Genomic DNA, 23443 nt, shown 5'->3' with positions numbered 1-23443 from the left:
ATTTTGGAATAGACTGAATATATACTGAATACAAATTGTATATATTTTTTCTACCTGGAGTGAGAGTGTCATTATTCCACAGTTCTCCTTACCTTCGTGGTCCCATTCTCCGCTGAAATCCCCAGTTTGGAGCAGGGGATTCCTGGTTTGGAGGTCATCCCCCTGCTTTAGAGTTATCGAAGGGGGGGTGGGTGGAATTTTCACTGAGCACTGCATTATACCCTATGGAGATCAGTCCCCCATAGAGCAGGGGGGGGGGTGTCAAACTGTGGTTTCAGGAGCCACATTTGGCTCTTTTACACATATTGTGCAGCTCTCAAAGCCTCCCACCGCCCAGCCAGCAGCTTTAGAGCAGGGGTCCTCAACCTACGGCCCGCGGGCCAGATGCGGCCCGCTGAGGACGTTTATGCGGCCCGCCGGGTTATGGCAAAATCAGACCGGAAGTGACGTTCGACCTAAACTTGCGTTAGCAATGCACACTTCCGGCACTGGGCTGAGGTGGTGGAGACAGAGTGTGAGGTGATACCAAGGTGAGGTGAGTTCCCAGGCCAGGGTGTGTGGTGTGGGGAAGGGAGAGAGATGCAGAAGACGGAGAACTGACGGCCCGCGGCCTTGTACAGTAACGGCAGTCCGGCCCTCCAACAGTCTGAGGGACAGTGAACTGGCCCCCTATTTAAAAAGGTTGAGGACCCCTGGCTTAGAGAATGCATTTAAAGTTAAAGTTGCTTTCTTTCCACTTCTGTCCCTCCTTCCTTCCTTCCTTCCTGCTCTCAAACATCTGATGTTCATGTCTTTAAGCTCTCAAACATCTGATGTTTATTCTATGTGGCTTTTACGTTAAGCAAGTTTGGTTACCCCTGCCATAGAGTAGAATGGAGAACAGATCCACAAGTTGCCACACCCTTGCTCCTGGCTCCACCCCCAAAGTCCCCTGGCTCCCCCCCCCCCTGGCAAAAAAAATCCCCAGATATTCTTGATTTGGCCTTGGCAACACTATTGTGAGGTTGCCAGCATGCCGCTCTTAACAGCCAAACAGGCAACACTTGGCCTGCAGGCCACCAAATAGGACAATCTTCACTTACCTAATTTCAGCTGGCCGCCCTGGTCAGAGGCACAGGAGCACCAGAGAACCTTCCCCCAGCCCTTACCTTGCTCCGAGAAGTAAGATTTGAGAAGATTCGTCTGGGCCTTTGGCGACAGTGCCAGTATGTTGATAGCCGCAGAGTCTGTGAGAGCCCCTCCAAAACCCTTGATCTTCTGATATTTCTGGGTCGTCTTGAGCTTCAGCTGGAGACCGGCTGGTGGGGGAGAAGATAGATAGATAGATAGATAGATAGATAGATAGATAGATAGATAGATAGATAGATAGATAGATAGATAGATGAATTTATTGTCATTGTTCTCAACAAAAAGAGAGCAACGAAATGAGGTGCTCTTCCACAAACATACCAACACATCAAACACACATATTCATAAACCATTTAAATACATCTGAAACCATTAAACCATTTAAACCATTAAAACCATTTAAATACATCTAAAACGGATAAACATTCATAAAACCATTAAAACCATTTAAACCATTAAATAAACATTCATAAAACCATTAAAACCATTTAAACCATTAAATACATCTAAAACAGATAATCCTTCATAACCCTGCATTTAACCTAACCACAGCACTTGGATAGAAACTGTCCTTAAATCTGTTTGTCCTAGCCTTCAACACTCTATATCGTCTACCTGACGGTAAGATCTCAAATAGCAAATGGCCCAGATGTGAAGGGTCCCTTAGGATCATTTGTATCTTCCTTTTACATCTCATATTATACAGATCCACCAATGAGGGGAGAGAACATCCACAAATCTTTTGTGCTCTTCTCGTCACTCTTTGGAGCACCCTTTTCTCTGCTTCTGTGCAGCTCCCAAACCACACGCAGAGGCAATAAGATAAAATGCTCTCAATGGAACTACGATAAAAGGCAACCAGCAGACTCCCTGACAGTTGCAGTGATCTTAAGAGTCTTAAGTAGTATAGTCGTTGCTGGGCCTTTTTCTCTAGCGCTAAAGTATTTGCCCCCCCATGTTAGATCCTGTTTCATGGTAATTCCCAGAAACTTCCATTCTGTCACCTGTTCTACCATAACACCATCAATAAACAACGGCTGGGTGTCCAAACTGCGTTAGGAAGAAGGCATCAGGTCGGGGTCGGGGAGGGGCGAAGCGGTTTTCCCAGGCCCACTTCAGGAATCAGTCCCAAGAGAATGAATACAACATGCATGCATTTGGCCTGCATTTGCACAAACCGACAATAAAAGGCTAGAAAGGATAAAAGGAAGGACTTCTTCAACCAAAGGGTGATGAACACGTGGAATTCACTGCCATAGGAGGTGGTGGCAGCTACATGCATGGGCAGCTTCAAGAGGGGATTGGATCAACATAGGGAGCAGAGGTCCATCAGTGGCTATTAGCCACAGGGCATAGATGGAACTTTCTGACTGGGGCACATGATGCTCTGTATTCTTGGTGCTTGGGGGGGGGGGGCAGCAGTGGGAGGGCTTCTAATGTCCTGGCCCCCATGGTGGACTTCCTGAGGGCACCTGGGTTTTGTCCACTGTGTGACACAGGGTGTTAGACTAGATGGGCCATTGGTGGGACACTCTGGCTGGGGCAGAGTTGCTCTGTATTCTTGGTGGTTTGGGGGGGGGGCGTGGGAGGGCTTCTGGAGTTCTGGCCCCTCTGGTGGACCTCCTGATGGCATCTGGGTTTTTTGGCCACTGTGTGACCCAAAGTGTTGGACTGGATGGGCCATCGGCCTGATCCAACATGGCTTCTCTTATGTTCCCTTAGCCACAAAGTATAGGTGGAACACTTTATCTGGGGCAGAGTTGCTCTGTACTCTAGGTGCTTGGGGGGCAACAACGGGAGGGCTTCTGGAATTCTGGCCCCTCTGTTGGACCTCCTGATGGCACCTGGGTTTTGTCCACTGTATGACAAAGTGTTGGACTGTATGCACCACTGGCCTGATCCAACATGGCTTCTCTTGTGTTCTTGTGTCTGGGGCAGGGATGCTCTGTATTCTTGGTGGTTTGGGGGGACGTGGGGGGGCTTCTGGAGTTCTGGCCCCTCTGGTGGACCTCCTGATGGCATCTGGGTTTTTTGGCCACTGTGTGACCCAAAGTGTTGGACTGGATGGGCCATCGGCCTGATCCAACATGGCTTCTCTTATGTTCCCTTAGCCACAAAGTATAGGTGGAACACTTTATCTGGGGCAGAGTTGCTCTGTACTCTAGGTGCTTGGGGGGGCAACAACGGGAGGGCTTCTGGAATTCTGGCCCCTCTGTTGGACCTCCTGATGGCACCTGGGTTTTGTCCACTGTATGACAAAGTGTTGGACTGTATGCACCACTGGCCTGATCCAACATGGCTTCTCTTGTGTCTGGGGCAGGGATGCTCTGTATTCTTGGTGCTTGAGTTGCAAGAAAAAGGAGGGCTTCTGGTGTTCTGGCCCTGCTAGTGGACCTCCTGATGACACCTGGGTTTTGGCCACTGCGTGACCCAGAATGTTGGGCTGGGTGGGCTGTTGGCCTGATCCAACACGACTTCTCTGATGTTCTTGTGTAAATAGAGACTGAGATGGAGTAAATGGAGGCAGAACAAAATGAAACAGAGGCAGAGCGAGCCTCAACGGAGACAGGCTTCGAAACCGGGACAGCCTTAAACAGCAGACCAACCTACCTCTTTGTTCAAGATCGTCATCCAAGCTTCCTTCGCTGCGCTCCATGCGCCTCCCAGCCTTGCTGCTTTCATACTTGACGAAAGAGCCCAAGGAAGGAAGGGAGACAGGCTCTAATGTGTCACAATAAGAGGCACCACATTCGCACACCAGTGAGCCATGCCCAAAATTCCTGGCAGAGCAAGGGCGGCCACCTGCGAAAGACAAGCACACTTTTGTCAGCAGGAAAGTTTTTGCTGAGCTACATATTAAGTCAGGCTACTCTGTAGGCTTGGGCTGTCCTGTTCCAGCCTCAGGGGTGAGTCTTGGCTGGAGTTTCAGTGCCAGATTTTTCTCCTTGGAATATTGTCACAATCAACAAAAAGAAGATAGAAGAAGAAGATATTGGATTTATATCCCGCCCTCTACTCCGAAGAGTCTCAGAGCGGCTCACAATCTCCTTTACCTTCCTCCCCCACAACAAACACCCTGTGAGGTGGGTGGGGCTGGAGAGGGCTCTCACAGCAGCTGCCCTTTCAAGGACAACCTCTGCCAGAGCTATGGCTGACCCAAGGCCATGCCAGCAGGTGCAAGTGGAGGAGTGGGGAATCAAACCCGGTTCTCCCAGATAAGAGTCCGCACACTTAACCACTACACCAAACTGGCTCTCCTAGGGTTGCCAATCCCCAGGTGGGGGCAGGGGACCCCCTGGTTTGGGGGCCCTCCCCCTGCTTCAGGGTCATCAGAAAGTGGGGGGGGGGAGGGAAATGTCTGCTGGACACTCCATTATTCCCTACGAAGACCGATTCCCATGGGGTATAATGAAGAATTAATCGGTGGGTATTTGGGACTCTCAGGGGGCTGTTTTGAGGTAGAAGCACCAAATTTTCAGCACAGCATCCAGTGCCTCTCCCCAAAATACCTTCCACGTTTCAAAAGGATTGGACCTGGGGGTCCATTTCTATGAGCTCCAAAAGAAGGTGCCACATCCTTATTTCCAGTGCAGGAAAGGCATTTAAAAGGTGTGCGGTTCCTTTAAATAAGATGGCCAGCACTCCCTTTGGAGTTCAATTATGCTTGTCACAGCCTTGCTCCTGGCCCCACCCCAATGTCTCCTGGCTCCACCCCCAAAGTCTCCTGGCTGCACCCCCAAAGTCTCCAGATATTTCTTGAATTGAACTTGGCAACCCTAAGAGTTGCCCTGGGAAATTCCTGGAAATTGGGGGGGAGGTGGAGCCTGGGGAGGGCGGGGCTAGGGGTGGGACCTCAGTGGGTATAAGGCCATAGAGTCCACCCTCCAAAACAGCCATTTTCTCCAGGGAAATTGGTCTCTGTAGAGTGGAGACCTGTTGTAATTCTGGGACTTCTCCAGGACACACCCGAAAACTGGCAACTCTATAATCACGTACTTCAGCAATTGGAGGTAGACAGCCTCTGAACAGAGGAGCTCCACACCCATCTCGTGGAGGTACGGGTCTTTCATCTGCAGGGTTGTGAAATGTACTGGGTTCGAAGCATGAGGACGCCAGGAGATAGTGAATTCAGCTCTTTATTCAGTGATTTAGCATAGTAAGGTAAAAACAGAACTGGCTTGCAGGGCCAACCGGCCCTGCTTATATGCATGCAAATAGCCCCACCGCAAAACCCATTACACACAACTATGGATTCACAGCTGGCCCAACCATTCCTGATAGGCCTTCTTCCTGAATCCAGGTGGCTATTGTTTTAGGGTCTCAAAGCTCAGCCAAGTCTCTGATGGCCCTAAGGCCAAACTCCAATCCCAATACATAACACTCCTCCCTGCAAAGTTTCCCAACACCTAAGAAACATAGTCTTTAAGATGTGCTGGTTTCTGCTGCTCCCTGTTGGACCGACAAAGCACACCAGGCACGGCCAAGGAGTCGGGTTCTCTTGTCGGGGTTGCCGGTGCTGTGCAAGTGGAAGGCTGTGGCTGTAGAGCAGTGGAAGGGCCCCCCCGATGTTGGAGTTGCCTGGTGTGGGTTCCTCTGACTCCTGGCGGTCTGGCTGGGTGCTCATTCCTGCTGGCTCCTGCAGTGGCGCTGACTGGGGTTCCTCTCCGGTGTTCGGTGTAACGTCTGGCTTGGCAGGGAGCATGGAGCGGAGGAGTTGATCCACAGGTCTGCGCAGGACTTGGCCCCCATCGGTAGATACCTCATAAGAAACCGGGCCCGTGACTCGGATGACTTGGGTGGGGATCCAGGCGCGGCCGCTGCCAAAGTTCCGGGCATATACAGGGTCTCCCGGGAAAAATTCTCGGGGCGCCTCCTGGCACTCCGGTGATGGCCGAGGTTTGGAGGCTCTATCCGGGTGGAGATGGTCCAGTCTGGTCGTTAGGCGGCGGCCCACGAGGAGCTCTGCTGGATTGCAACCTGTTGTAGCACTAGGGGTCACTCGATGGCCGAAGAGGAATGCTGATATGGTGGTCCCATTGCCCGTGAATTAATCACCGGAGAGACTATCGTGGTGCACACCGTCGGTTCCACCTGTCCATTGGTGGCCGGGTGGAACGGGGTGGAGCAGACGTGCCTAATAAGGTAGCAACCCAGAAACTCTTGGAACTCTTCTGATGTGAAGGCCGTTCCGTTGTCTGTGACCACCGTGGGTGCAGAAAATCCTACGGAGGGCTCGGATTGCTGCTCGGGAGGATGTGGACGTGACTGGGATTACCTCCAACCACTTGGTGTAAGAGTCCACCAAAATAAAGAATATTTTCCCTTGTAATGGACCCACAAAGTCCAAGTGCAGCCAGGACCATGGGTTGCGGGTGGACTCCCAGTGTTGCACGGGGTGGTTCTGGCCGGGTTTCCTGGCAGGCTTGGCATCGCTTGACCCAGGCTTCAATCTCACTGTCCATCCGGGGCCACCACACATAGCTCCAGGTGAGCGCTTTCATTTTAATGATGCCCTGGTGTGTCTCATGCAGGGCTTCCAGAAATTGTAGGCGCAAAGGAGCGGGAACCACCACCTGGCTGCCCCAGAGAAGACATCCCTTGTGGGAAGAGAGTTCATCCCGGCACGAGGAAAAAGCTGTAAATTCTGGGCCTACCTGGCCGGTAAGCCACCCCCTCCCCACCCAGTTGAGAATACGGGATAAGATGCGGTCCTTACCCGAGTGGCGGGTGATGTCAGCAGCTTGCAAGTTGGGAAGGTCCTAGATGAATAGGATCTGGAAGGCCGGTGCGGGGTGCAGGTCTTGGGCTGGTAATGGCAGGTGACTGAAGGTGTCGGCATGCCCCATTGCTTTTCCTGGCCGATGCTGCAGGGAGTATTAGTAGTCTGCGAGGAAGATAGACCAGCACAGGACCTGGGGGGAGAGCATCTGGGGGGGGGGGGTTGCCAGTCAGGAGCGAGTAGATCCAGCAGGGCCTTGTGGTCGGTGGCAATGGTGTATGGTCGCCTGTAGAGGTAGTTGTGAAACTTTTTTACTCCCGCAACGATGGCCACCAAAATAAAGAATATTTTCCCCTGGAATGGGCCCGCAAAGTCCAAGTGCAGCCAGGACCATGGGTTGCGGGTGGACTCCTAGTGTTGGACAGGGTGGTTCTGGCCGGGTTTCTTTTTTGTTGATTTGCGTGTAGTTGCGTTCGGGCGAGTTCAGGGCACGGGAGTAATAAGCCACTGGCACCCCCTTGCCATCTGGGAGGTGATGGCCGAGGAACACTCCGACGCCATATGGGGATGCATCTCAGGCAAGGATGACCGGCAAGGATTCATCGATGTGCGCCAGGACCTTGTTGGAGATCAGAAGGTCTTTGATGGCCTGGAATGCAGAGGCTTGCTTTGTCGAGGAGACGGTGCAGGGGTTCCACAAACATGGCATTGAGGGGCAGGAAGAAACAATAAAAGTTCAGGAGCACCAAAAATGCTTGTAGCTCCTGTTTGGATTTGGGTTCCGGAACGTCGACTATGGTGCTGATTTTGTTGGGAGTTGGTGTCAGGCAATGTCAATCTACCTGAATTTAATATGCTTATTAAAACCTAGTAGCCATGTTGAACCAATGTTACTAACACTATAGAATACTATGCACATCACAGTGTAATGTTGCCAGTGTACTGTTTGAACTCGCTTTGCAATTACTAACAAATGTAAGAATGCATTCCTTTGAAGATAAAATGCCCCCAGGGACAAGATGCCAGCGAGTCCCAGGAAGAGAGACCACAGGAAACTGATAAGGGAAAGTTACCGTGTGAATCTTCGCACTTGGACTCCCCGTTGTTTAGAATAGAAGCTTTTGTTTGGGAAACCTTTGATGTAGTATCCTTAAGTATGCTTTGCAACATTGTTTGGTATCAGTCCCAATTCCTTTTCGTTCAATGCATATGGATTATCAAATAAAGCCTAACTTTGTATCATTTCAAGGACTGGTTGATATAGATGGATTTTACCAGCCGGACTTACTTTTGAGTATAAAAGGCTGAAGTATTCCATAATCGACATTCAAGGCATGGAAGGGTTTTTGGCAGACAATAAGGATTTTGGGGACGCAGCTTAATTGAAGAATCATTATGGATTACAAATTAATTTCTTGTACTGTTAATGGCCTAAATTCGCCGCAAAAACGAAGAGCGACATTTCATTGGATTACAAAACAAAAATGTAATATAATTTGTCTACAAGAAGTACACATTAGACAATCAGATTACAAATTTTTATGTAACAAATTTTTAGGGGAAGAATTTGGTTCATTGGCTAAAGAAAAAAAAAGGGGAGTGATTTTTTACATAAAGAAGGAGCTGGAGCCAAAACTGATTTTTAAAGATAATGAAGGTAGATATTTGGTAGTAGAAGTTTTGATGTATGGCAAAAAGACTCTGTTGTTGGGACTTTATGCTCCTAATGGGGCTAAGAGTGACTTTTTCAATGATATTATGAAACAACTGGATCAAGTAACATACAATCAGATAATGCTTATGGGTGACTTTAATGGAACTATCCAGAACTCCTTAGATAGATCTGGGGGGGAAATGTAGATGGGAAACTACCTAAAGCATTTTTTGAACTAATTAAACAAGAGAGCTTAGAAGATATGTGGAGAAAATTTAACCCCAGGGTACCAGACTATACTTTTTTTTTAGCCAGACATAACACCTTTTCTAGGATTGATATGTTATGGGCTACAAAAGAGCTGGGGCTGAGCACAAAAAAAGTAGAGATTCTTCCAAAAATAGGTGCAGACCATAACCCGTTGATGTGGTTGGCTAAAGGGAGGAAAAAAGAGAGGAGGTGGAGGATAAATGATATTACAGAAAGTGGAGGTAGTGGCATCGCTAGAAAAAGAAACTAAAGCTTTTTTCCAAATAAATGACAACCAAGAGGTACAATTTCAAACAGTTTGGGATGCCTATAAGGCTGTGATGAGAGGAACATTAATTACATTGAATAATGACAGAAGGGCAAATGAAAAGCAATTCTTGGACTTACAAAGGGAAATAAGTAAAAAAGAAATTGAATTAAGAAAGAGACCGGCGAAAAATTTTTTTTTGCAAGAAATTACAATTTTTCAGAGTTAAGTCATTTACTGAATAAGTCATTTACTGAATAAAGAGGTGGAATGGAATTTGAAAAGACTCCAACAAAAATCTTTTGAAGGGGCAAACAAACCTGGAAAGTATTTGGCGTGGCAAATGAAGAAAAGAAGGGAAAATAAATACATAAACAAGATTAAAACTGGTGGCAAAGAAATTGTAGACCAGGAGGGCATCAAAAGGGAATTCTACAAGTACTATGCTAACTTATTTAAAGGCCAGCGAGTTGATAAAGAAAGAATAGAAGCTTATTTACAAAATGTGAAGGTAAATCCAACAACAGAAATGATGAAAGAAACATTGAATGATCCAATTGAAAAAGGTAAAATAGAAGCTGCAATCAGTTCAATGAAAATAGGGAAAGCACCGGGACCAGATGGCTTTTCAATAACATTTTACAAAGTTCTTATAAATATATTAGTTCCAATGCTCCAAAAATTGATGAATAATATCCGTTTGGATGGGCAAGTGCCAAATACTTGTTACCAAAAGAAGACAGAGATGCTACAAATGTGAAAAATTATAGACCGATTTCATTGCTTAACAATGACTACAAAATCTTTGCAAAAATTTTGGCGGAAAGGCTAAAACAATACCTGCATAGATTTATCTGTGAGGAACAAGCAGGCTTTCTCCCGAAGAGGCAAACTAGAGACAATATCAGAATAGTGGTGGACATTGTAGAGTATTAAGAAAAACATCCGGAAAAAGAAGTGGCACTCTTTTTTGCTGATGCGGAGAAAGCCTTTGACAATCTTAATTGGAACTTTCTGTTTGCTGTGATGGAAAAAGTAGAGTTGGGAAAAGACTTTATAAGAATGGTGAAGGCGATATATACTGAACAGCGAGCTAAGCTATGTGTTAATTCAGATTTAACGGAGCAAATGGTTATCAGCAAGGGTACAAGACAAGGTTGCCCTCTATCTCCATTGCTATTTATAATGACTCTAGAGATTTTGTTGTTGCAAATAACAGAAGATAAGGAAATAGAGGGGCTAAAATTGAAAGGATGGACTTATAAATAAGATGATATGATGTTTATTACTGAAAATCCAATACAAGTATTACCATTGTTATTGGAAAAATCAGAGAATATGGTGACCTTGCTGGGTTTTACATAAATAAAGAAAAATCGCAAATTTTAAGTAAAAATTTATTATTGTGCAAACAGAAAGAATTTCAAATGCAACTGGATGTGAAGTCACCTCGAAAGTAAGATATTTGGGTGTAGAGATCACGATGAAAAATATAGATCTGTTTAAAAATAACTATGATAAACTTTGGTGTAAAATTAAAGCTGATATGTTGAAATGGAATAAACTGAACTTGTCTTTTTTGGGTAGGATAGCTGCCGTGAAAATGAATGTCTTACCAAGAATGTTGTTCCTCTTCCAAACAATTCCAATTGTGATAGATGTTAAACAATTCAATAGATGGCAAAAAAAAAAAAGATTTCTGAATTTGTATGGGTGGGAAAAAAACCAAGAATCAGAAGGAAAATACTAATTGATGCGAAAGAACGAGGAGATTTTCAACTGCCGGATCATAAATTATATCATGAAGCAGTACGTTTAGTATGGCTCAGGGACTGGATAACCTTATCCAACCAGAAATTATTGGCGTTAGAAGGTCATGGAAATCTATTTGGTTGGCATGCATATTTGTATTATGGGAAGGAGAAGATGGATGGTTTCTTCCGGCATCATTTTATAAGAAGTTTCTTGGATACTTGGAAAAGATATTTTAAATATGGTGATGAGAGAAACCACTGTGGATTGTACCAATGGAAGTTATAAAATGGATTTCTGACTCACAGGAAGACAAATGGGTTACATACAAACAATTGCTAAAAATTAAGGGTGGCAAAGTAAAATTAAAAGCAGAGGAAGAACTGCAAGACAAATTTAATTGGTTCCAGATGCTACAAATTAAAAGTTTAGTGGATAAAGATATCAGGACTACAGGTATAAGGCAAGATCAGACAGAAATGGAAAAAGTGCTATTAGGGGAAGATAAAAAGTTGATTGCAAAGATGTATAAATTGTTATCGAAATGGTCTACAGAAGACGAAGTAGTAAAATCTCAAATGATTAAATGGGCAATAAATATGAATAAAGAAATTTCAATGGAGACATGGGAACACCTATGGAAGAACTCTATGAAAATATCGACATGTAATAATATAAAAGAAAACTGTCTGAAAATGCAATACAGGTGGTATATGACACCTAAGAAGTTAGCAAAAATGAACAAGCAGACATCTGATCGGTGTTGGAAATGTAAAAAGCATGAAAGCTCTTTTTACCATATGTGGTGGACATGTGAAAAAGCAAGACAATTTTGGCAAATGATTCAACAAGAGATGTTGAAGATTTTGGGATATGCAGTTAAAAAAGCACCAGATACCTTTCTGGTAGGATTACAAATGGAAAGTTTTCCGAAGCAAACAGGACTTTGGTGTGGTATATGTTGTCAGCTGCAAGAACACTGTTTGCACAAAAGTGGAAGCAAGCTGAAATACCAGATAAATGGTACTGGATTTTAAAAACTTTACATTGGAGTGAAATGGATAGACTTACTAGAATCTTGAAAGACAGTGATGCAGAAAAATTTAAAGATGAATGGAAGAAGTTTCAGGACTATATTGAAAAGCAATGGAAAGTTAAGAGACATTTGGTGGTTTTTGAAAGTATAACCTGAAATTGGGGAAAATGGGGGAGACAGGTGATTAGAAAGAATTTTTAGAATCAATATACGATAGCACCTTTTATTAGCAGTTAGAAAACAGTGATAATTGCAACAAACAGTTATAAGTGATGTGATAATAAATCGATGAAAGATAAGTGTAATACTTAAAAAGAATTAAATAGCTATAACTGGTGTGATAATAGATGAATGATAAGTGTAATACTATGGGTGAACTAAAAGCTTAAGGTGATATGATTAAGTATATTGAGATAAATAAGTTCAGGATGTGCTAACAATGTCCTGAAGGAAAGCTAGAAGCGAGATATAGACATGTTATTAGATTTTATGTAAGTTTTATAGTGCAAGATTCTAAAACGGATGGTACCTTAATTGTTTTTTCTCAATAGCTTGAAGCACCGATGGAGGTCAAAGAAAAGAGGTAGGGGAAGTGAGAAAAAAAAGAAAATGTGTAATGTATTGATAAGGATTGAAATATTGCTTGTTTTCTTTTTCTTTTTTATTATTTGAAATACATTTCAATATATTACAAAAATTTAATAAATCTGGTTAACACAAAAAAAAAGAAGAGGAGGAAGGAGAAAAAGAAGAAGAGGAGGAGGAGGAGGAGGGGGAAGAAGGAGGAGGAAGAAGAAGAGGAAGAAGAAGGAGAAGGAGAAAAAGAAGAAGAAGAGGAGAAGAGGAGGAGGAAGGAGAAAAAGAAGAGGAAGAAGGAGCAGGAGGAGGAGGAGGAAAAAGAAGAAGAAAAGGAGTAAAGAGAAAAAGGAGGAGGAGGAAGGGGAAGAGAATGAGGAAGGAAGAGGAGGAGGAGGAAGGGGAAGAGAATGAGGAAGGAAGAGGAGGAGGAGGAAGAGGAGGAGGAGGAAGGAGAAAAAGAAGAGGAGGGAGAAGGAGAAGGAGGAGGAAGAAGAAGAATAGGAAGAGGAGGAAGGAGAAAAAGAAGAAGAGGAGGAGGGGGGAGGAGGAGGAGGAAGAAGGAGAAGGAAAAATAAGAGGAGGAGGAAGAAGGAGAAAAAGAAAAAGAGGAGGAGGAGGGGGAAGAGAATGAGGAAGGAGGAAGAAGAAGAGGAGAAGGAGGAAAAGAAGAAGAGGAAGAGGAGGGGGAAGGAGGAGGAGGAAGAAGGAGAAGAAGAAGAGGAGGAGATTAGATTGGAGTCTCAGAGCAACTTAAAATCTCCTTTTCCTTCCTCTCCCCACAACAGACACCCTGTGAGGCAGGTGGGGCTGAGAGGCCTCCAAGAGAACAGCTGTTTTGAGAATGGCTCAGAGAGAACTGTGGCTGATCCACAGTCACCCAGCAGCTGCATGCAGAGGAGGAGTGGGGAATCAAACCCAGTTCTCCCAGATTAGAGTCCACCACTCTTAACCACCACATCAAACTTTAGGGGTGGAGTCGGGGGGGGGGAGGGACCTCCACCAGATGTAATGCCTTAGAGCCATCCCTCCAAAGCAGCCATTTTCTCTAGGGGAACTGCTCGGTAGCCTGGAGATCAATTATGATAACAGGTGATCTCCAGGTGCCACCTGGAGGTTGACAACCCTATTATCTAGAGGGTGCTACCAGAAGGCTGCAGAATTTTGCTTCTGAGGTTGCAGAAGTTGGATTTGGATTCCTCTTGTAAAACAAGCCAGCTTGAACCATAGAGTTTCGCCCAAATACCAGAGTGTCTCCATTCCACCCCCAAAACGTCTCCCAAATCCTCCTGCGATTCAGAGAGAAGGGTGGGGTATAAATCTGCAATCTTCTTCTTCTTGCTTTGCCTGTGTGTGTGTGTGTGTGTGTGTGTGTGTGTGTGTGTGATTGTGGAGGAGTGCATCCATGTGAATGAAGCTAGGGCAGGGGTCCCTAACCTTTTTGAGCTTTTGGGTACATTTGGAATTCTGGCATGACATTAGCATTGCCAGATCCCCTCACCTGTCCAGCAGTGGGATTTGGGAGACGTTCTGAGGTTGGATAAGGACATTCTGGTATTTGGGCAAAACTCTATGGCTTTTTCACCCTCAAAAATCATAGAAGTTGCCCAAAGACCAAAGCATCCTTGTGTGATGTCACTAATGTGATGATATCACTTCCAAGTGATGTCAACATGTTGGGGACATCGTGTGGAAATGTCCCTCTTTAGGGTAGCGGGTTCCCCTGCTGGCCAGCTGGTGCATGAAAGAGAGGAGCCCTCAAAAATTGGGGATCTCCTCCTGGGACCTGCGGGCTGGCAACCCTACATAATATGGTGGGTGTGGGAACAAAATGGCAGCTATAAAATGGCTGCCGCAGCTTAACTTCAAACACATAGCACCAAACCTTGTGCTGCAGTGGCAGTTGCTGCTAAAGCAATGTTTTAAAAACTCTGCACAGCCAATCAAATTCCCAGAGGCCAATCAGAAGCCTTGCTGGGCAGAAGCCTCATCTGGCCCCACCTACTTCCTAAAAATACTTGGTGGGCACCAGAAAAGGTGGATACCCCTGGCCTAGATGTTCACAGGAGGCCCTGAGAGGTGGGGAGGAAGAAATTGGATTTATACCCTACCCCTCACTTGGAGTCTCAGAGCAGCTTCCAATCGCCTTCTCCTCACAACAGTCACCCTGCGAGATAGACGGGGCTGAGAGAGCTCTGAGAGAACTGCTCTTTCGAGAACAGCTCTGAGAGAATTTGTGACTGACCCAAGGTCACTCAGCTGGCTGCATGTGGAGGAAGAATGGGGAATCAAACCCAGTTCTCCAGATTAGAGTCCGCCACTCTTAACCACTACACAAAACTGGCAACTGGACACCAGGGTACTTTCCAGGGAACCCTTTGTCTGAAAGCATTTCCCAGCAAGGAAAGGCACCAGTTCCACCACCATCCCTGCTATCGTGACAACTTTCTCCAGCTCCCTCTTTGTAAAGTCGACGGCCACTGCCACACCTTGGGCACGGAATTGCATCCACTTTAATTAGGCGTTGTGTTTGGAAGCACTTTCTTTCATTTGTCCTGAAGCGACTCCCGGGCAATTTCACGCTCTCACCTGCCAGGCTAATTGTCAACTGGAAAAACAGGACTCCAGCCAAGTAACCGACTTTCCCCTGCCACATGGCAACACCCTGGCACACCTTGGTATGAATTTCACCGTCCAGAAGGGAGTCGGCAGCTTCGGGTACCTGAAAGGAGAAAAGAAAAGGGATGTGATTTGAATCCCACGGCCCCGTCCCTCTAGAGCTTTGTAGTGGGTTGGATGCACTGAGGAGGCGAGGTGTAGTGACAATTAGCTCTTTATTAGATACAGCATAGTATAGGGCTGCACTAAAAGGACTGGGGAACTGGGCCAACTGTATATACCAGGGGTGGCCAATGGTGGCTCTCCAGATTTTTTTTGCCTACAACTCCCATCAGCCCCAGCCAGCATGGCCAATGGCTGGGGCTAATGGGAGTTGTAGGCAAAAAAACATCTCGAGCACTACCGTTGGCCACCCCTGGTATATACAACTCAGGGTTCCCCTGCAAGCACATTATTGGGTCATTCAAACCAGCAGGGGGCTCGTGATTGGTGCAGGGCAGCAGGGATTTGGATCCTGCTGCCCATTGGTCCTGAGTCCCCAAGCTCCATTCTTATGACTCCAATGATCCAGGCAGAAAACCCTACACCAGGGGTGGCCAAACTGTGGCTCAGGAGTCACATGCGGCTCTTTCACACGTATTGTGCGGCTGGAGAAGGCAGTACTCTCTTCAAATCACTTCTCCAAGCCAAGCCAGCTGGCAATTTGAAGAATGCATTTCAAGTTAAAATTGCTTTCTTTCCACCCCAGGGTTGCCAAGTCCAATTCAAGAAATACCTGGGGACTTTGGGGGCTGGAGCCAGGAGACTTTGGGGGTGGGGCCAGGAGACATTAGGGGCGGAGCCGGGAGCAAGTGTGACAAGCATAATAGAACTCCAAAGGGAGTTCTGGCCATCACATTTAAAGGGATGGCACACCTTTTAAATTCTTTCCTTCCATAGGAAATAATGAAGGATAGGGGCACCTTCTTTTCGGGCTCATAGAATTGGACCCCCTGGACCAATCTTTTTGAAACTTGGGGGGTATTTGTGGGAGAGGCATTAGATGCTATACTGAAAATTTGGTGCCTCTACCCCAAAAAACAGCCTCCCCAGACCTCCAGGTACCCGCGGATCAATTCTCCATGATTTTCTATGGGAATAAATCGCCGTAGGGAATAACAGAGTTCCCAGCAGACATTTCCCTTCCCTCCCCCCGCTTTCTGACGACCCTGAAGCGGGGGGAGGGCCTCCAAACCGGGGGATCACCTGCCCCCACCTGGGGATTGGCAACCCTATTCCACCCCTTCCTTCCTTCTCTCAAACATCTGATGTTTACGTCTTGTGGCTCTCAAGCTTCTGATGTTTATTCTGTGTGGCTCTTATGTTAAGAAAGTTTGGCCACCCCTGTCCTACACAGTCTTCACTTTGGTCCGCATACACAACATCCTTCCAATACTTCTGTATTCCCGGAAGGTTTTTCCACTGTCAAGGCTCAGGGGAACAAATGTTCATGGGAACTTCCTGATCAGATCTTTCAACATTTTTTAAAAAAAATGTTATAAAGCAGGGGTGTCAAACATGTGGCCCAGGGGCCGAATCAGGCCCCCCAGAGGGCTCCTATCGTGCCCCCGAGCAACTGGCTGTCATCTGCTTCCTTCTCAATATAAAAGCAATACAGAAAAACATTTTTGCTCTAATAGCGCTAGAAAGAATGATTAAATTCCCTTCCAACTCTATGATTCTCCCTCTCTCTTGCTTCCTTCTGCATAACAGCTTGCTTTGCCAGGCTTGCTCAATCACATAGGAGCTTCAGAGCAAAACCTTTACTTTCTCCATTGGCTGAGGTTCCTCCCTTGGAGAGGAAGGAGGGGAGGGAGAGCTTGCTTTGCCAGGCTCTCTCAATTGCACAACAGAGCTACTGAGCCAAGCCTCTCTTCCTTCTATTGGCTGAGGCTCCTCCTCCCCCTCCTGGTCCCCTGGGGAAGGAAGGAAAGAGCCTGATCTTCCTTTGCCCAGTTCCCTGGGTTTCATGAGAGAGATACAAAGAAAGCACCTTTAAGACCAATGAGTGCGAATGCTTTATGCTTGTTTTAAGTTTTGTCTGTGTCCTTTATAACATCTCCGCTACCTGGCATTTTATGACACACATGGCTTAACCCAACAGGGTCACATTTATGTCGGATCTGGCCCTCATAACAAATGAGTTTGACACGCCTGAATGAAGAAGAAGATGATGATGATACTGGATTTATATCCCACCCACCTCTCTGAATCTCAGAGTGCTTCACAAACTCCTTTCCTTTCCTCCCCCACAAAAACCCTGTGAGGTAGGTGGGGCTGAGAGAGCTCTGACAGAAGCTGCCCTTTCAAGGACAACTCCGACAAAAGCTATGGCTAACCCCCTCAGATAAGAGTTTGCGCACTTAACCACTACACCAAAATGGCTCTCTAAAGCATGGGTGGCCAAACTGTGGCTCGGGAGCCACACGTGGCTCTCTCACACATATTGTGTGGCTCTCGAAGCCCCCACCAATGAGTCCAGCTTGGAGAAGGCATTTGTTTCCTTAAGTCCTTTTCCCAAGCCAAGCCAGCTGACGGCTTGGAGAATGCAGTTAAAGTTGCTTTCGTTCCACCTCTACCTCCTTCCTCTCCCATCTATTTTCCTTCCTTCCTTCCAACATCTGATGTTCCTGTCTTGCGGCTCTCTAACATCTGGTGTTTATTCCACGCGGCTCTTACATTAAGCAAGTCTCGCCCCCCCTGCTCTAAAGCATTCAAAGCTACCCTAGTGCCTGCCAATTCCTCTCCTAGTGCCTGCCAAGCAGGGTTACCAGATCCCTCCTGGCAACTCAGAGCAATATAGAAAAACATTTTTTGCTCTAATAGCGCTAGAAAGAATGATTAAATCTGTTCAGTGCTAATTACAAAACGTAGTGTGTCAGTCATTTATGTACTCTTCAATATTTAAAATTACATACTCAGCATCACTGCCCAGAAATGTTCACAGTACGAATATGCCAAATAACCCAATCATGTAGAATTACAAAACTCTCATTACATTCACACAAGTACAACCCATAACAAAGTCCTCAGAATTCACGCCCAATTCAATACATAGCAAGCAATTCAAAGTCCCGAAGTCGGCTGTCTGGCACCCTAGCCAAGGCTAACTTCTGTCCCCTGCCCCCGCACTGATAAAGGCACATGAGTCACAAGTCATGCCTAATGGCAGAGCTGGTCCTGCAAAGTGGTCCTGCACGTTCGAGTCGGACTCTTTGCGACCCCATGGACCAAGTCATGCCAGGCCCTCTTGTCTTCCATCATCCTCCAAAGTCTGCTCAAATTCGTGTTTGTTACATCAGTAACGCTGTCCAGCCATCTCATCTTTTGCCGTCCCCTTCTTCTATTTGCCTTCTGTCTTTCCCAGCATCAGGGTCTTCTCCAGTGAGTGCTCCCTTCCCATTGGGTGGCCAAAGTATTTGTGCTTCAGCTTCAGCATCTGTGACCTTCCAGGGAACAGTCAGGGTTGATTTCCCTTAGGACTGACTGATTTGATCTTCTTGCAGTCCAAGGGACGCTCAAGAGTCTTCTCCAGCACCACAGCTCGAACATCTTCTGCGCTCGGCCTTCCTTATGGTCCTACTCTAACAGCCATTCGTTACTATTGGGAATACCATCGCTTTGACTATATGGACTTTTGTTGGCAGGGTGATATCTCCACTTTTTATTGTACTGCCCAGGTTCACCATAGCTGTCCTCCCTAGGAGCAAACATCTTTTAATTTCAAGGCTACAGTCACTATAATATAGAAAAACATTTTGCTCTAATAATGCTACTAAGAATGATTAAATCTGTTCAGTACTAATTGCTAATTCACATGCACTAATGAATTTAACTCACGTACTAATAAATCACATGTACTAACAAGTCATATGTACTAATAAATCCGTTCAGTACTAATTACTAGCTCACAGTACTAATAACTCTCTCTCTCGGCTTGACTTCGCGAACGAAAATTTAAGAAAGGTGCAGTAGTCCACATCTGCTGCAGGCTCGCTGGTGGCTGACAAGACCAATGCGGGACAGGCAGGTCCGGCCACAGTGGCTGCAGGGAAAAGTCTGATTTGGGGTTGGTGCTGTAGCAGTACGATTCTTCCCCGATCTCCTTTTGTCCTCAAGACCAGCTATGCGTGCGTTCTCGAAGGAAGAGACAGCCTGGTGGATGGTGTGCCTCCATGCTTTGCGATCTGAGGCTAGGTCAGACCACTAGTGATAGTTAATGCGACAGGTACCAAGGGATTTCTTCAAGGAGTCCTTGTACCTCTTCTTTGGTGCCCCTCTATTTCGATGGCCGGTGGAAAGTTCGCCATACAGGGCAATCTCGGGAAGGCGGTGGTTTTCCATCCTGGAGATATGCCCTGCCCAGCGCAGCTGCGTCTTCAACAGCAACGCCTCGATGCTGGTAACCTCCGCCCACTTGAGGACTTCAGTGTTGGTCACAAAGTCACTCCAGTGGATGTTGAGGATGGTGCGAAGGCAGCGCTGATGAAAGCGCTCAAGGAGTCGCAGATGATGACGGTATAATACCCACGATTCGGAGCCGTAGATAACTAATAACTAACCAATTACTAAGTCACATGGCGGGCATCCAATTTGGTGCCCCCAGAAGGCTGGCGCCCTAGACGATCACCTAGTTTGGCTGGCCCTGCAAAGTCCGTATGAGAATTCAGGGGTATAAATCTGGTTCTGGTCACCTTTGTCAGTGAACCCACCAGGATGTACTAGGCCTGGGGTGGCCAGACTGCAACTCAGGAGCCACAAGTGACTCTTTCACACACATTGTGTGCAGTGTTTCCTCTAAGCTGAGTTAGCGTGAGATAACTCACAGATTTCTAGCCTCCAGCTCACACATTTTTGTCTTAGCTCACTTTGCCAAGCCAGCCAGCAACTTGGAGAATGCATTTAAAGTTGCTTTCTTCCCACCCCTCTCCTCCCTCCCCAACTATTTCCTTCCTTCCTTCCTTCTCTCAAAATCTGATGTTCATGTCTTGAAGAAGAAGAAGAAGATGACAACTGCAGATTTATACCCCGCCCTTCTCTCTGAATCAGAGACTCAGAGCGGTTTACAATTTTCCATATCTTCTCCCCCCACAACGGTCACCCTGTGAGGTGGGCGGGGCTGAGAGCTCTCCCAGAAGCTGCCCTTTCAAGGACAACTCCTGCAAGAGCTATGGCTGACCCAAGGCCATTCCAGCAGCTGTAAGTGAAGGAGTGGGAAATTAAACCTGGTTCTCCCAGATAAGAGTCCGCACACTTAACCACTACACCAAACTGGCTCTCAGACGTCTGCCGTTTATACAAGGGCTTTTTTTAAATAGAGAAAGCCCAGCAGGAACTCGTTTGCCTATTAGGCCACACCCCCTGATGCCAAGCTAGCCGGAACTGCGTTCCTGTGTGTTCCTGCTCAGAAAAAGCCCGGGTTTCTACTATGTGGCTCTCATTTTAAGGACGTTTGGCCACCTCTGTACTAGGCGATTAATGGCCAAAGAAACTATGCAGAGATCTGTGCAATTATTCCACAGGAAAAATTATTTTCATTAGGCAAGGCACCCTCATAAATTTTTAGAAGATGACTAAAGCATCTTCTTCCATCGTGGTACAGCCTCCTGGAACTGGAGGGGAATGGGGGTACTTCTGAAGAAAAAGAAGAAGATAACGATGATGATGATGATGTTGATGATATTGTATTTATATCCCACCCTATGCTCTGAATCTCAAAGCGGTCTCAGAGTCTCAGAACGGTCACAATCTCCTCTACCTCCCCCCCACACACACACACACAACAGACACCCTGTGAAGTAGGAGAGCCAGTTTGGAGTAGTGGTTAAGTGTGCGGACTCTTATCTGGGAGAACCGGGTTTGATTCCCCACTCCTCCACTTGCACCTGCTGGCATGGCCTTGGGTCAGCCATAGCTCTGGCAGAGGTTGTCCTTGAAAGGGCAGCTGCTGTGAGAGCCCTCTCCAGCCCCACCCACCTCACAGGGTGTCTGTTGTGCGGGAGGAAGGTAAAGGAGATTGTGAGCCGCTCTGAGACTCTTTGGAGTGGAGGGCGGGATATAAATCCAATATCTATCTTCTTCTAGGTGGGGCTGAGAGAGCTCTCCCAGAAGCAGCTCTTTCAAGGACAGCTCTGTGAGAGCTATGGCTGACCCAAGGCCATTCCAGCAGGTGCCAGTGGAGGAGTGGGGAATCAAACCCAGTTCTCCCAGATAAAAGTCCGTGCACTTCACCACTACACCAAACTGGCTCTCAAGGAGCAAGAGGGAGGCCCAGGCGATGTCGCCAACAACATGGCACTGGGAACATCACTTCCAGAACGTGCCAGAAGTGAAATCACGTGATGATGTTGGGGGTGGAGCGCAAAAACTCTATGGTAAAAATGGCTTCTGCTGTAGAGTTTTCGCCCCAATACCAGACCATGGTCCAGGTACAACTTCATGATATTACTTCCAGTGCACACACCCAGAAGCAAGTTTTTTTTTGGGGGGGGGAATAAAAAGAATGAGCACAATAAAATTTTGAGGCTTGCCAATCCCCAGGTCCCAGCAGGGGTTCTTCTGCTTCAGTCTCCCATTGGAAGGCTTCAACTTGGGATGGTGTGTCTGTGTTGCTGTGAAGAAGCTGGCAGCAACTCATGAGTAGAGAGGCCAATCCCCCTTCAGAGTCACCAGAAACGGGGTGCGGGGGGAGGAGAGGGAAACGTCTTCATTATTTCCTATGTGGAGATCGATCCTCATAGGGTATAATGGGGAATTGATCTGGAGGTTTCGGGGGCTCTGGGGGAGCTGTGTTTTGAGGTAGAGGCACCAAATTTTCAGTATAGTATCTAGTGCCTCTCCCCAAAGTACCCCCCAAGTTTCAAAACAATTGGACCAGGGGGTCCAATTCTATGAGCCCCAAAAGAAGGTGCCTCTATCCTTCATTATTTCCTATGGAAGGAAGACATTTTAAAAAGTGTGCTGTCCCTTTAAATGTGATGGCCAGAACTCTCTTGGAGTTCAATTATGCTTGTCATGCCCTTGTTCCTGGCTCCGCCCCCAAAGTCCCCAGATATTTCTTGATTTGGACTTGGCAACCCTATTCCGGAGCTCCGCTTCTGTGAGCTCCTGCCCAAAATGAGGCCTGGAAGAGAGAAAGAGGAATTCCACCTTCCTGTCTTCCATGAGAAGGGATGGCTCTCCTAAAACAGCGACTGCTGTGATCTGATCATCACTTCTCAAGCAGAACAAAAGCCTCTCCAGAGGCTGTGCCTTGTTGTCAAACGTATGCACTTTACTCAGAAGTCATTTTGTAGAAAAATAAGTGGTGGAACTAGGCTTGCCAATCCCCAGGTCCCAGCGAGGGTTCTTCCACTTTCCCAGGCTCCTTCCCGCCCCCAGTTAGCTGGCCGGCGGGGGGAAGCCCCACCCCCAGAGACCATGTGCCTTTTCACCTCCAGAGGCTTCAGTCTCCAATTGAAAGGCTTCCTCTTGGGATGGGGTGTCTGTGTTACTTTTAGGGTGACCATAATGTCTGAAGGCCAGCCAGGGACAACGGGGTGGGGGAGGCAGGGGTGTGCGCGCGCGGGCCGCCGGAAACAGGAAGTGACGTCACTTTCGGTGACGTCACTTCCGGTGACGTCATGCCACCACCGGAAACAGGAAGTGGCATCACTTCCTGTGACATCATTTTCCCCGCGTCACCTGCCGGAAACGGGAAGTGACATCACTTCCTGTGACATCATTTCCCCCAAATGACATCATTTTCCCCAAATGCCACTACCGGAAACAGGAAGTGACTTCACAGCACTTCCTGTGACGTCCCAAAAATCCCCCAAATATCACCGCCGGAAACAATTTTGTTCTCAAATCCTGTATATACTTCATCAGTATATGGGATAAGGCACTTTCTCAACTGTGCTGCATAATGCAGCCTATTTATTTTGTCCTGTTGGCTCTGTTGGCTCTATCTGCGCCACCTTCATCACTTTCGGGGTGTGGATCCCCCAGTGGGGTGGTCTCCCGACTCCCTCCGCTGACTGTTTCTGATAGCCCTGCGCCCCCTCTTTCATTTGATATGTGTCCCGTGCGGGTGCCAGCCTCCCGCCGGGAGATGCCGCAAAATGAGCCCCCTTGAGGCTTATGGCGGCAGGGCTCGGGGGAAGCGAGCTAGACTGCTGTTCTTTTGAGGGGTTATAGAGTGTTTCGAGCCCGTCCCTGTGGCATCGGTCCCATCGTTGTGGGACCCAGGGGGCCGGCGCAGCGGCACGCCGAAGCAGCCTGTCACTAATAACACAGGTCGAGATGCAGGACAGGAACCTGGAAGTGACCGACAGACTGCTTCAGCGTGCCGCTGCGCCGGCCCCCTGGGCCCCACAATGATGGGACCGATGCCACAGGCTATCAGAAACAGCCGGCGAGGAG

General features: G+C 47.1%; 1 protein-coding gene across 1 annotated transcript in view; it reads right to left on the bottom strand.

Moving 5' to 3' along the window:
- The window catches only part of LOC132583619 (lysosomal acid glucosylceramidase-like), a 58172-nt gene that overhangs the window by 17787 nt on the left and 16942 nt on the right, over positions 1–23443 (bottom strand). Inside the window, exons 2-4 of the mRNA XM_060255241.1 lie at positions 14972–15104; positions 3739–3930; positions 1149–1298 (exon numbers count right to left, since the gene is read on the bottom strand). Coding sequence (XP_060111224.1) covers positions 1149–1298; positions 3739–3930; positions 14972–15038 — 409 coding nt within the window. The 5' untranslated portion in view covers positions 15039–15104. The remainder of the gene's footprint in view (positions 1–1148; positions 1299–3738; positions 3931–14971; positions 15105–23443) is intronic.

The sequence above is a fragment of the Heteronotia binoei genome, chromosome 1 (genome assembly GCF_032191835.1).
Source record: "Heteronotia binoei isolate CCM8104 ecotype False Entrance Well chromosome 1, APGP_CSIRO_Hbin_v1, whole genome shotgun sequence".
Classification (NCBI taxonomy): domain Eukaryota; kingdom Metazoa; phylum Chordata; class Lepidosauria; order Squamata; family Gekkonidae; genus Heteronotia; species Heteronotia binoei.
Note: the sequence above shows the minus strand (reverse complement) of the source record. Positions and strands in the feature narration are given on the sequence as shown.